General features: G+C 41.9%; 1 protein-coding gene across 7 annotated transcripts in view; it reads right to left on the bottom strand.

The window, feature by feature from the left end:
* FOXN3 (forkhead box N3) overlaps positions 1-14,776 on the bottom strand; it is a 208,259-nt gene that overhangs the window by 118,978 nt on the left and 74,505 nt on the right. For all 7 annotated transcript variants that reach the window (XM_039382806.1, XM_027738698.2, XM_027738716.2 and 4 more), the window contains exon 2: positions 13,848-14,404. In XM_039382806.1, coding sequence (XP_039238740.1) covers positions 13,848-14,390 — 543 coding nt within the window. In that variant the 5' untranslated portion in view covers positions 14,391-14,404. The remainder of the gene's footprint in view (positions 1-13,847; positions 14,405-14,776) is intronic.

Here is a 14,776-nt window from a genome sequence, read left to right as displayed (position 1 = left end):
ACCCGGTAAGGAAAGAGTGGGAGGAAGGAGGGGGTAAAAAACAGCTTTCAACCCACACACCGCAGCCCTGCCTACTTGGGTTTTCCCTGGCTTCTTTTTAACTGAATTAACTCACAAGCAGTCATTTTTCATTTTCAAGTGCCATATTCACAGGACGCCCCCATGAAATAGGAAGCCTGAGCGTGCTTCGAGTGAACTGAAAGGAGAAATGACAGGCTCCACGGGAAAATAAGACACTGGACAACCTCAGCAGCACCAGCAGACCTGAGAAGAGGGACTGGCACACTTGCTGAAAGACACACCATCTACAGAAGTGGAGGATTTATGCTTGGCTTGAACAGGAGAACAAGAAGAGAAACATTTTGGAGCAGGGGAGGGGGAAAAGAGAAGATAACGCTACTGGATGGAGTCTAGAAACCTCTGGAAATTAGAAAAGCTATATCAACTTCTACATGGGGCTAACTTGTCATCTTCACCCTCCCACTCCTCCATGTTTACTAGCAAGCTATTACTCATTCTGATCATTGTATACAAAAAGGCTGCTGATCAATATTGCACTAGGGTGATTAGTGCTCAGTTATTAAACATCAGTGCATGAATTTATCTGACTTAACATGCCTGAAGTGGAAGGAAAAAGGGAGAAACAATTTCTGAGCAGACTCTAGTAATGAAAATTGACAACTTGCCCAAAATCAGATGATGATGATGTAAGGAGTTCAGAAGTAACAAGGAAGCAAAGATGTATGATATTCTCAGAAGAACAGAAAATTGTTTTTCTCCAAATTATTTATGATCAAATATGCCTTTGAACAGACGTACCATCTAAAGGAAAAGAAAATCTCATTTAAGGATGCCAAAGCAGGACTATTTTGATGACACGAGTGTCATGCAAACAGGCCTGCTGTGACCTGAGTCACTGCTCCAGGTCTCCTGTGATTTTTTTTGCTATCGGTTTCACACAGGAAGCCTGCATATTTGACACACCAAAAATAGCACATGGTTTACGAATAAAAATCCTGCTTCAAAAAAGGGTTGCAACTTTTTTCTTTTTCAAAATGCAAATGCACTTTCAGTACAGTGCAACAATGACTGAAAGCACTTGCCCCTGTGTTCCTGAGACAGACATTTATGATCAGTTCCATTTATAGATGATGCAAGTAAGAAAAAAAGAGAACTAAGAGGAGGAAAAACCCCCATAAAAATAGCAATTGGAAATGAATATCTGAATGTGAAAAGCAACCAGAAATAACATGCAAACGCCCTTACAGAGAAAAAAGCATAGCTAGAAAATGAGGTCCAAACTGCTGAAGGCCCTATTCAAAGGCTGAGGAAAAAGGAAGGGACCCTTTATAATTGACTCCATTCATCCTATCAATGCTAAAACACTTTGGCAGCAGTCACCTCACCTTTTAGAGCTGCATAATATACCAAAAATGGCTGAAAAACAGTAACCAGCCCTTGAGCATGCTGGTAGTGTAGAACTCCACTATGCTTGCCCCGCAAGAGGAAGCCAGTTATACCAGCTCCAAAGTACCACCCTGTAGAAAAGGGCTGGCTGCTCCAAAGGGTCCTTCTCTCTTAACAGTCACACCCAATGACCACAAATGCTGACATCTGTACTGTACAGAGGAGGATTTCTGTAATTACTGTGTTTTTCTTGCAAAAGACTCTCCTAGGCAATACTAAACACACCATCAACAAAAGAGTTTGAAAGAAACTTGCCAGATTACACCTTTATCTCAGTCTCCAGAATCTGGCTTTCATATTGCCGATTCACAGCATTTTTAGCATGTTGGTATTTTACATGTTTCTGTTAGAAAGTCATAAGATGGTGCAAAATCATGGGGGTTGGGGGGAGGAGCCCAAACCAAAATTTTTCTAGCTGTCTTCGCTTCTATGAAAGAGCCTCCTCTAAAAGATTATAAAGGCTCTAAAATAAGGCGCACATCCCCTCCGTCATTATTTTAAATGATGACCTGATTTTTAAGCCAATTTCATAACTTTTAAGACACAAATCTCTATATAATAGCCTCTCACACCACTCTTATCCCATCCATTATTACATAAACACACTCTTAGATGCTAACAGTACTTGGTCTAACTTAAAACCCATGGAACACTAACAGCTACATGTGGTGTGGACTGGAAAACCATTTAAGCCACTCCCAAACCAAGAGGAATCAACAGATAGTCAAAACAGGAAAAATGCAAGAGTTTACTGAAAAAGCAAATTTTCCCCTTTTTATTGCACGTCTAAATTAAAGATTCAGAGTGACAATCCAACAACAAGTTTGCAAACCCTGTTTTATGAATAGCAAAGGGAATAAATCTAAGTTAATGTGACACACAAGTAGATAATTCTACCATAATTAAGACACGGACTCTTGTCCCTTCAGCTCAAGCCCAGACAAATGCATTTTTGGCATATTAGACTCTGCTGGAGAGTGAGTGCAATTCAAATGCTGGTGAAAGAGCAGAAGGTAATTAGCAAAAGATCATAAGCATATTTACTTTGAAACTAAAATAAGGCAAGTATTTTAGCTAGTGGGGAGAAGACATTTTCCTGTATTTTTTCCTAGTCAGCAGAAAAACAGGATGAAAAGGCAAAATCTTTATTACAATTTCATTACTACAAATTAAAATCAAAGCTTTCTAAATGAAAATAATTTTTTTTCTAACAAGAATGACAGAAAACCTTGCCTCTTAATGGAAAGGGTCATAATTACATTTCTGCTTTTCCAAATTCAAAATCACTCAGCTCTAAAAACCAACAGCAAATGACATATCAAAGCAGACTTGCTAAGCCAAGAACAAGGAACTTTATTCCTCTGAAAAAATGCAGCATTATCCAAAAGGCAGTTAAGTTTTAGCACAATCTGAAACAACAAATAATTAGTCAAAGTGGAGGTGTTTTACTAAATTTTAAATGCTAGTTTGTTTTGGAGAAAACAAGAGAGACAGTTCAGATTAGTTAAGATTTTTACTTGAGAGTGATCTGTTTAAACTAATTGATAACCATTTGTGGCAACAGAAGATGTCTGTCCCAAGGAAATTTTGACAGTACGTACCACTATGACATCATCTTGTTTTCCTAGCACAAAGACATAAGCAGATAGAAAGCTCTATGTGACAACCCAATTTTTGCTTCTATTTTACCTTAAAAGTGTTTGGATGATCTAAAAACAATGCAACTATGCCATGCTTTTTATATAAAGATATATTTGTATATCCACACACATAAATACAGATAGATAAAAAAAATAAATTAATTTAAGCAGAAAAGGGAGGTACAGCCTGAACAATAAAATTGCATTTGCCTCAATAGCTGGGAGCTAGCACCGGACTGAGTCTCCTGTGCAATTTGTCTCTATGACAGCTGCCTTCCTCTTTCTCTGCCATGCAGGCAGAACTCTAGAAAGTATTAGAAATCAATATAAAATTGTAAAAACCAAATCTACGCTCTTATACAAAAGCAACGTCTGTATATTTAACCCTAAGCATTGAAGGGAAAAACCTTCCTCTGTATAGAAGAAGAATAAGCGAGAGAAAATGCAAAAAAACTAGTGCAACGAGTAATTACATAACAATAAATGCGTTACATTAATTGCCAACACAGGAAAAAAAGTTTTGGACAAGTTATCTGACTGCTTCAAAACAAAACATGCAACATTACAAGTGCCAGCAACTGTCTAATTCCCAGCCATCTCAGTCACATCCTGACACTCCAACTTTCCAGCTCTCCCAACTGAAGACCGAAAACCTGCACTTCCTGTGCACACCATGCATTCCTTCCTACCTCAGCTATGCAGGCAAGCCAGAAAACTACTTACATTCCTATATGAGGAAAAGGTTTTTCACCCAGAGTCTGGTTGGGCACTGGAACAGGATCCCCAGGGAAGGGGTCACAGCACCAAGCCTGACAGAGTTCAAGAAGCGTTTGGCCAATGCTCTCAGGCACGTGGTGTGACCCTTGGGGATGGTCCTGTACAGGGTCAGGAGTTGGACTTGATGATCCTTGTGGGTCCCATCTAACTCAGGATATTCTGTGATTCTATGATTCTATTCATCTGCAGCCCCTCAGTCCTCAAGTACTTCAGGAAGGGTGGAATTATGTAAGAATTGTATCATTATTTCTAGTTAAATTTAAAATAAATATTATCTCTGAAGGGGATTCCTGCAGAAACGAATACCTTTTGGCTCAGGGTATTCTCCCAAAGCCTAAGTGTAATTGTAGCTCTGTATGAGCCGGCAGCAGGCAGTTCTTAAAGCTGTCAAACATTGCTCTCCAAAAGCCTTCAAAGCGCTCCCAGGAGCAGTGAGGATCTCTGGAAGTGCAGTGATTCTGTGTTATTCAGGGACTGGAGAAGGCTGCATGCAGCCAGACACTGCAAAGCAGTGGTTCTGAGGAGAGTCCTTCAATTACAGCTTTTCCTGCATGGCAAGGACTTTATTCCTAAAGATGAACCTTGCAAGATGTATTTAGTTCTCCCCAACTATTAAGGGAAAACAGATCTAATTACAAAACTGCTACAGTTATTACATTCTTTATCACTTAACAGTGATGTTTGCCACCCCTTCTCCTAATCTAAAAAGAGAACATTTCATTAATGGTTTCCCTATTTTTACTGAAGCACACAGAACCTACAAGAAAGGTGTTCCCACTCTCCACGCTCAAAGGTGAGGAAGAGATTAAAATATGTAAATGAAAGCTTGAGGTATCCCAGCACCTAACCCGAATCTTGCATTAACCCCCACAGGTCCTGCAAGTTGCACTGTAGGCATTTTTTTTCAAGTGTAAACTCAGAAAAACATTTATAATAGTTGCTTCATCTCAGAGAGTATCCTCCCACAGTAGGCAGTCGTGGGATCTCATAAACATAGCGCTGGAGCAGAGCCTAATTTTCTGCTCAAAGCTTGAATGAGTGTGAATTTAGCATTCAACTAGATTGTCTTATGCAAAATCCCATCAATAAGTTTCTGCTCCATGTACTGCCACAGAAAATTCCCCATGTTGTTGAGACTTCCCTGTACAGAAGCCCATTCATTCCTCTGCTTACCAAGTACTGTCTTTCAGCAAGTTACACCAGTGCTTCAAAATCCCAAGAGTTCTCAACTAGTGGTAAATTACTACTGTTCACTTCTGCACTGAAATACAGCAATTCAGCATGCTGTAGATAGTGTTTTGGTATCTTAAGTCACTGGTTAAGGGCAGCAATTTGATTTCTTTTCTACTATAACACAGAAAGACCACTCACATTTAAGATCCTTGGAATGAGTCCTCCCACAAATTCCTACACCAGTCCCCAGGACAGTTTTTCCTTAACACCCAGAATGGAATTTGAAGAACTAAACTGAAACAAATGAATTAAAAAAAGAAAAAGAATTTAAACATACTGTCTACAAAATTATTAAAATGGATAACTGAGTAAGATCCAGAGGCATCATTTATGGCCACAATTGCTACTTTCCACAGCCCTCAGTCACAATTCTGCTGTTGTTTACTCAAGAGTAAACCAAAAGCAGCTCCTCTGAAGTCAGGAGTCCAAACTGGTGGGAGAATAGAAAAAAAAAAAGGAAAGCCCTCTTCAGGCTTAGAAGGGCCAATGATGACCTACCAAAACTCAGGAGGAAAAACAGTTGTCTACCAAAGCAGGCAGGTCACTCCCCTTCTTCCTCTCTCCTAAGGTTTATCCTTCATGACCTCTAACACTGGTGAGTTTGACACCAGTGACAACTACATGAAATTTAGGACTCTTTAGAAGCCAGTTTTGTTGCCAGAAAGTAGATGAACCTTGTCAGCGTCCAGGCTGTTATAAATGTGCTTATTCTCAAGAAAAGATATCCACTGTTTTATTGCCATTGCAATAAATGGCCAGACATGGCAGTGATGATGAGCATGTGTGGGTGCCTGTCCCAACTACCAGGCATCTCAGCAGCTCCAGCCACTTGATCAGTAAGATCTGAAGGCTGCAGGCTAAGAGGAATCATGGACAGGATGGTATGGCAGAGCCAAGGCATTCTGCACTCCCTTGTGTAATTAAAGGTGAGAATTGCTGGGAACTTCAGTCCTGGATGCTAATTTTGCTCGAAGGGAAAATACCTCAGGAAGCTCTTGATAAAAGCAGCACAACTGAGGAAGGTGCTCCTTGCCCCCACCTATGAGGCCAGTTAGTCACAGACCAGCCAGACTGCTGAAACCATCCGCAGGGCCACTGTCCAACAGCAACATGTCTGCTCCTTCAGAAGGGCCACCTTTGTATACACAATTAAAAAAGGCATATGGTATTACTTCCATGCCTGAATTCTTCCAAGCCAGAAAAAGACACATAAGAATTAAGTCACAAAAACTAAACTATACTTGTAGTGTAGGACTTGTTGAGTTTTGTGACACAGTGCTTTGTTATAGCTACATACAGTGCTCGCAACATGACATCATCTAGCAACAGTCTGCCCAGTCTTGAAATGACACAAGTCAATTACTTTTACATGCTAACCCACCATTGATCAACATATGAGGAACAGCCAGCTAAATTAAAAACAATCACACAGGGTCTCTTCTTCATAAAGATTTTGGCTTATGTTACTCTAGGCCATTCATTTTTTTTAACTAGATTTATGATGAAGATACAGCAATTAGTTGAAAACAATACAGAAGGAGCAGGTATGAGCAGCCTGGAGACTGCTGCCCAGATGCCACAGGTCAAGTCATTTGAATGACTTTACTAGAAATGTGAAGATCCTGCAGGACTGAACCAAGGTTTCAGCTGTCTGGCTCAGCAAGCAGGACAGAGCAACCGCCTGAATCCAGAGCAAAGAAAGGAAGCTTCTCCAGCAACTCAGGCTGCCTAAAGAGCATTCTCAACTCCTCAATTATTTTCAGCTGCTCAGTTATGATCAAGACTTTTAAATGCTTTTTCACAAGGTCTTCACCCAGGAAAAGAAGCCACACAGCACAGTCTGCTGGGCTCTTTCAGACAAGGTAAAACACTTCACTTTCCTTTTAAGAAAGGAAGGAGGAAGTCTCTAGGGATATATATTAGTAATTAAAACGGATTCTTTGACGTTTTGCTGAAGAATGAAGTGCAAGACAGGAGAGCATACACTCACTACACCAGCCAGACCAGCAAGCCCAGTTCATCTCCAATGTTCAGCTACAACAGCCACCATGCCTGGTGCTCAGGGACATGTCTTGCCACATTCGCTAATGGACATGTAGAAGTGCTCCTGTGCACCCCTGTCCTCTAGCCCCTCATCAGCGATGCTTCCTGTGCTCAACCGGAATGCTGCCCCAGGACCTGTGCTTCCTCTGCTGGCAGTGACAACAAGGGCAGTTCATTAGCTCTCTGACAAATAGGAAGAAACCTAGGAGGTGATGAGGAGGTAACAATAGCAGCATGAACAAGCCTGACAATAGGTTTTATAGACATCCTTTCCTCTCCTGCAATAGCTTTTCAGAGGGTATAGAACACAGCTCCATGCAGAGCCACCTCTACTAGCAATATTAAGAACCTTGGGCAACAGAAAGAAACAAACCTTGAGAAAATACACGCGTGTGCACGCACATCCCAGCGTAACTTTCATAGGACCTTTCACCTCTGTCCTATGGATCCAATCCAGCACCAAGCATGTATCCAACTGAACATACAAGCAGCCTCAGTGATTTAAGTGCAGCCTGTGCTCTCAAAGGTAAGAGCATCCTCCATCCCTTCCCTTCCCGATCTCCTGCTGTCACCAGGTCAGTTCTGAGCTGGCTGGAAGCCACAGGCACAGCTTCGTGCCAGATTAAACAGAGCTGAGCCCACGGCCTGTGCTGACACTGGTGCTCCACTGACCACAGTAACCATGAACTAAACAGGGAGCTGAAAATGAATCCAGCTAAATTAGCCCACTGAAAAATGACCCAAAAAAATTATGCAAACAGTTTTCAGCCCGCTCATTGTGTGGTGACACGTGCCAGTATGAGTTGAGGAGGGGCTGGCAATACACCCCCAGATCAGTTCCATCTCCCAGCAAAGGGAACAGGTGGCCAGGTTGGGCAGGGATAATTTGTGATGGTGGCAGCCCAGACTTTGATCACTTTAAATCAGCTGTAGAACACCACAAAGAGCCACTAACATAGGCCACTTAAACTGCAAATAGCACAGTCCTGCTCCTAAGGGAAAACAAAAAGAAACATCTCCACAGAAGAAAGCCTCCCATTGTATTTAAACTTCTGTTCTCATTTCATCTTAACCTTCACTGTGTGGCAGGGACCACATTCAGGAAGGTGCCAGGAAGGTGCTGGAGCAAACAGTCAGGAGCAAGGGAGTGCAATCACAGCTAAAAAATGGACTCATTAACCCCACCAAAGCCCAAAGCCAATGGTAAAGAGCAGCTCCTACTTTCCTGGGCTCCTTCAATGCTGCTTAACACACTTTGCATCACTGCTGTGGGTGAAGAGCACAGACAGGGCCCCCTTACTCCAGTTTATTGAACCTAAGTAGCCAATCTCCTCTGGTAGGTCAATAGCTTGTCACTGTGCAACCAACACTCCAGTTACCCAGCAGGATGCCTGCACACGGGCTATCATAACCAAGAGCAAGACAGCATAAATACCTAAGATGTAAGGTTCAGAGGACTCCCCAGATATTGCCAGCTCCTCATCATTGCTTGAAAAAGAACTGCCTGTGATTTTTAAAGCTCTATAACAGTTCATACAGACAGACTCCACTGCAAAGAGTTAGTTCTGATGTGAAGTCAAGCAACTGGAAGCCAGTGAAATGGAAGAGTGTTATTTCCATGCACAGCTTCAGGAACTCTATTATTTAAATATTCTGCATAATTTCTAGGGTTTGCAATTCAAAAACAAAACCAAAAGGGTTCAAGAAAAGCTCTCCATAAATTGTCGGATATCTAGAAACTCTATTTACAGTATGGTTCTACAGACTTTTATGATTGCTCTAGAAAGAGATGACCCTCGTTTCTCCACATACCAATTTGAAGAGAAAATTTCTGATATTAGAGAGCTTTATGGTATGACAGATAAAGATATAAGAAAATGGATTTCAATTTAAAACTAGACAAATTCCAAATTAAAACCAAAATATATCCTTTTAATAATTTGAGAAATTAACAGTTGCACCCACTTATTAAGAGCAGTATTTTCTTAATGGATTCAATATTATCTGAAGCCTTTAACATGAATCTGAGGGGTTGTTTCGTTGGGTTTCTTTTCACTTTAGCTCCACCAGATGTTATAAATGCAGTGAAATCCTGACGCTTCTGTTATTTGGGTCAGTCTGGGTAATAAAAACATTAAAAACAGAGGAGATATTTCTATCCCAAGACTGCCACCGAACTTTCACAGGAAATCTTCTCAAATAACAGCATTAAAAGAGGGAGGACAGGGTCCCATGTCCCTCACCTTTGTGCATATGCAGACTGGATTAGGAGATTCTAACACAGAACAAGCAGGCTCCTTTTCCTCTCACTCGATAGCATTTATTTTTTTGCATGGTTTTACCTGTCAAAAGCCCAAACACTATCAAATCAGAGGAAAGACATTTGCAGGAGGCACTCCTGAAATTTCAGTCTCCTGTGCCCAAAGGGTCCCCGACAACTCCTGTCAGATGCTCTGGCAGAGCGTTTATGAGAGGCAGTACATCAGATGAGGACAAGTTGGACATCAGCTCTCCAAGAGCTCAAGGACCACTCGGGAGTCCTCAGATCTCAGAGCCTGCTCCAGACGGAGGAGGAGCCTGGCTCGATCTCCATGACCCAGTTATGGGCCACGTACTTCTAAGAATAACTTCCACATCAAGCAAGGAGAATTTTCTTCCCCCGTCCCCATAAACATATCCTTTACCCTCACTACATTTTTATTAAGATGTCCCTCAGCACAAGTGCCACGCAAACCTTCATTATGCTTGAATTTCTTCAGCTTGCACACAGCTGGGAGCATGTGTGTGTTTCCCTATCTCAGACAACACAGAGCAGACACAAAGAGGAGTGCTCTCGATAGGATGGATGCTCAAAAAAGCACAAACCACAGAAAATACAGCAGAATAGCGGAGAAGAGCAAGGGGACAAGAGCTCCAGCCTTTATAACTGCAGGCTGTTCACTGAGACAAAAATATTGCAGCAAAGCCAATGAGGTCAAACATCATTTCCCCTCATCTGGTAACGATGACTGAGGAAGTCTGCATTCATAAAAGGCACAGACTTATCACACACCCTGAAAAGACAATCCTACCAGTCCTTGTTCAAAGCAGGAATCCCTACATGAATAAAACAAATCTTCAAGGGAGAAAAAAGTAGGGCTTGTAACAAAATTTTTCAGCAGCCCCTTAGCTCAAGCAGCACTAGTGGGCGCAGCTATAATCACAGCAAACCTACATAATGGGTCTGAACTAGCTTAGCCCTTTCCCTGCAAGCAGAGAAGCTGCCACATCAGTAACTCCGTTGCTACGGCAACTGCTTACTTTCCATATCAACTGCAAACTCGTTGCTATGGAGACACATATACAAGAAAAATTCCTCTCTATAGCCAAGGACCAGATGGTAGGGAAGTCAGGGAAGTCAGGGACTAACGGGCTGTACTAAATGGGACACACACTAGAGGACATTTAGATCTGTACGTTCACAATAGGATTAATCTGAACAAGTGAATTCACAGGTCTGGCAGTATAAACAAAGCCAGGGAACTCCTCATCTATTCCCCATCATGTGATACTTCATACCCTGGCCAACTACTATTAAACTGCTGAGCTCAATGCAAAGAGGTTTGTACAATCAAGGGCTCAGCATTTTCCCTTCTTCAGCCCAGCTCTGTCTCGATCCAGATCAGCCTCATTGCAAAGTTACACGAATAGCCACGCTGTCAGCTTGCCAGGTAAGCCGGATGGCACTGCAGCTGAAGTGGAATAGCAGCAGTGTAAAAACAAATCCGAGCAGAAAAACGTCTTTTCCTGGCATACCTAAAAGCACCAGGACAGGGCAAGTCAAAAACAGAAGTGATGCAGCCTGCCTTTTTTTTCCCCCCTCTCTGTTACAATGATCAGGAAATGGTCAGGAAATTGAAGCGTTCATACACAGGCAGAAAAAGCTGCAAACTATTAGATGCATATTTAGCCCCATGAATATAAACTAGTGGCACCCAAGATTGAGAAAACTACTATGCAGAGGGAATTCAAAAAAGAATGAAGTGTTCAGCAGAACTTTTTTTAGAAAAACGATTACTGAAAGGCTACACAAACACTGGAAAGCACAACTATGAGAGAAAAGGCTTCTAGCTTTTCGCAGTGTGTCAATGCACATCATCCAGCAAATGCCTGCAATTCTCAGCACTGATTAACTCCTTCCCCCCATACTGTACATGTTTCAGAGCCCATCTTGTTAGCATTTCATAACATGCCATTTGTTAAATGCTGCCTTTTTTCCTCCACATAAAAACAGTAAAACAGGCAGACTCCACACCTGCAATTTGCAGGATCTGGCTGCAAAGGAGAATAAGTGGCACAAAATGATTCCTTAGAGATGAAAACTCCCCTTTCCCCTGCCCCAAGACCAAACCCACAGAACCCTTTAGATGGACACTTTCCTTCTGAACATCATATATATTTGCTGCAAGGTACTCGAATCAATCCCAAAGTGTGCGTGGGCACGCACACACACGAAGGTATTTTCAAAGCCATCGGTTGACATTTACTGCTTTCCAAGTCCACAATTAGCTGTCAAGCACCTGATTCAGCAACTCTGACTGAGGGCCAATTCTGTGCTCAGGACTCTGTCTGCCACATCTCTTGGCCAGGACATGAGAAAAACCCAGCAGGGGACTTAAAAGACCTGCTGTGGTGCATTTTATGTTTTAAGATTCCCGTCCCACTCATCTTAACGCTGGCTACCTGCAGTTATTAGCGTCTCCAGAAAGTGGAAGAAATTCTTTCTCATAATCTGGGATTTCCCAGGAATGAATAAAACTCCACCTTGTTATTCATAGAGGCAGGGCCTCCCACCACACCTTGTTGTCTATGTAACCATGGTTCTAATCATGAATTTGAGACACAGGTGACTAGTCATGCATGGTGCTGTGCCACTTCCCTGTGGAAAGGCAGCACGTTGTGGTATTGTTCATATCAACTCAGTGGACTGCCAGATATTTGACAGACAGACATGAAGAGAAGCTCCTCATAGGAAGGAAGTTGAAATCTGAATAGTCAACTTGTAAACAGAGGAAGAGGAACTGAACAAAACACAAATGGCAGTGTTAAACACATGCCTTGCAAGTTACAGTATTTTGGGGGGGGGTTAAATGCTTTGTGTGAAGATTTTCTACAGTCTGGGACAGGATCACGAAAGTCTGGTGTGGCGTTTGTTATTATAGTCTCACTTCCAAACCAGAATTTAAGACTCTGGTTTACACAAAACAAGATCCAGTTCAGAAACAGATTTTTTTAATCTCACACACAATCTTTCACAGCAACTAACTGATAAAAATACCAACACATAGTGTGTGATCAGCAATATGGAAACATGGATTTTATGTAATAGTATTTTTAAAAACAGAAAGAAAAGAAAGATAGAAGGGTCAATCCTTTAAAAAGGGAAAGCTCCAGAGAAGAGAAAATTAAGTAACCTAAAATGAAAAGTTCCTAGCTTAGGGTAGTATATGACTCTTCCTCTAGAGTTACTTGAGCTCCTATTCCACAGCTTTTGAAGTTAAATAGCACACAAAATAGGGAGAACAGCACCACCAACAGAAGTCTAGTTTCAGGGTAACCAGTTATAAGACAATCACAGCATTTACCTCACTGAAATACAAAATCTGAGTGCATCTATTGTTTCTGCCAGGGAAAAGTGTCCACTGTCTGATCTTCAGCCAGTTTTAGAGACAGATCATCAGTGATTTGATCTTACCTGCTATTTATTTCCCTAACCTGTGGGAAGGCCTCTGAAATTAATCTGCAAGCTGATATTTTTATCAGTATATCCGTACTTTGCCAAAGATTCATCCAGACCACTGCTTCTTGAGACAGTCCCCTTCGGAAACTGATACCTGCTCCCAGGCACACTGACGCAGTAGAAGGCTGTGTGGAGGCAGTCCTTTCTGCCTCCGCTGCTCCGCCCGCTTCCCCATTCCCTCGCACACAGCCTCTTCCTGCAGACGACGCTGAGGAATCAGCAATGAAACCAGGCGACAACAACTGAGATCAGAAAGCAAAGATGTGCTCCCCAGGCCTCTGCACTGCACCAGGCGCAGAAGCTACGTGAGCCCAGGGAGAGAACAACTGAAATTTTGGGGAACGGTAATTTTCACCTTTGATGCCAGACCTGTCTCATCTCTTTGAAGAGCTTTTCTAAAACCTGCTTGAAATGGAACAAAGCTTCATCACCAAAATTCAGAACTACTTCTGCTGGTGTAAGAAAAAGTTTTTTCAGAATACAACACTGACCAGGGAAAAAGAGATGGACTCTTACATAAGGCATACCCTTTCACTATACATTTGTATTAGCCAAGAACAGCAAGCAGCCTATTTATAACATGATTACATTCATCTAGTATAGCTGGAAACCATTACCACAGCATGATAACTAAAAACAATATTTAACCACTATGCATGAAGACACCAGCTGGGGGGAAAAGAAAAAACACACACACACACCCCGAGTGCTTTCTTACAGATGTCTAGACAATGAATTTAATAAAATCAGAATGAGCAATGCTAAAGAAATGTTGGCTCTCTGAATTTAATGAACTACGTTACCAGGGACAGGGTTGAATGTTCTGTATTTCACTGTTAAGGACACATTCTGGGATTAGCAGGTGAATATTTTCAGCACCACATACATTTCCATGGTTCCAAACTTACCTGACTTCTGTCTTTGTCCACTTTCTTAAAACACTTATTCAAGGATAGATTATGTCTCACAGAATTTTTCCATCCAGTGGGTGCGTTTGCAAAATATGGAAAGTGTTCCAAGATCCAGTTGTATATATCCTTTACGGGCAGTCTTTTGGTTGGTGAGTCCTCAATGGCCATAAATATGAGGCAGCTAAAGGAATAAGGAGGTTTGCAGTTGGGGTTCTGCTTGGCATCGTAGGGCATGTCAGAGTGGGCAGGAGACGGTGGCGTGTCATCACCAATGTCCTGAACAGGGCTAACACTCCTTAACACCGAGTCCCCAAAGCTTTTCAGTAAGTTCTTACTCTCGTGTAACCAGTTCAAATTAGTTAGTTCTTCATCTTCCATGGCCCCTTTATCTAATCTGATGGCAGGCAAAGAGAAATCTAGGTCCTCGTCATCGTGAAGTGCCTTTGATAAATCGCTATCTTGGTAACGCTGGCTCAGTCCACTGGGAACACTAATTCCTGAGCCCTCTGGCTTCTTACTGGGAGGCATGACTGGACCCATTTAGACAGCAACTCCTGGGAGAGTGAATCCAAAGGAAAGGGAGAAAGAAACAGAAGAGAAAAGTTAGCTCATAAAAAGATCCTGCATAGTGTTTGGACAGCTTTTCCCTAACTGGTCACTTAGCCTTTTGCCACCTGACAGGTTCACAAACATCCACAACTGTTGAGTAAAATAATCTAAAGTCAGCACACAGAAAGAAATTTCAGTCAATGGAATAAGATGATAATCCAGATATATCTCAGTTCTGCATGAACATGAAGACCCACACAGGAAATCCCGGAGACATGTCCCTTTAATGATGAACAGGTGTATCAAATCATTCATTGTATCTGACTGTATCACTTTAATAAGCATGTGAACTTAAAAAAAAAACTAAGTAACAGTGA

Source organism: Pipra filicauda, unplaced genomic scaffold (genome assembly GCF_003945595.2).
Source record: "Pipra filicauda isolate LSUMZ 115617 unplaced genomic scaffold, ASM394559v2 scaffold283_size971201_pilon, whole genome shotgun sequence".
Lineage (NCBI taxonomy): Eukaryota > Metazoa > Chordata > Aves > Passeriformes > Pipridae > Pipra > Pipra filicauda.
The sequence above is the reverse complement of the archived record's forward strand: the minus strand, read 5'-3'. Positions and strand labels throughout refer to the sequence as shown.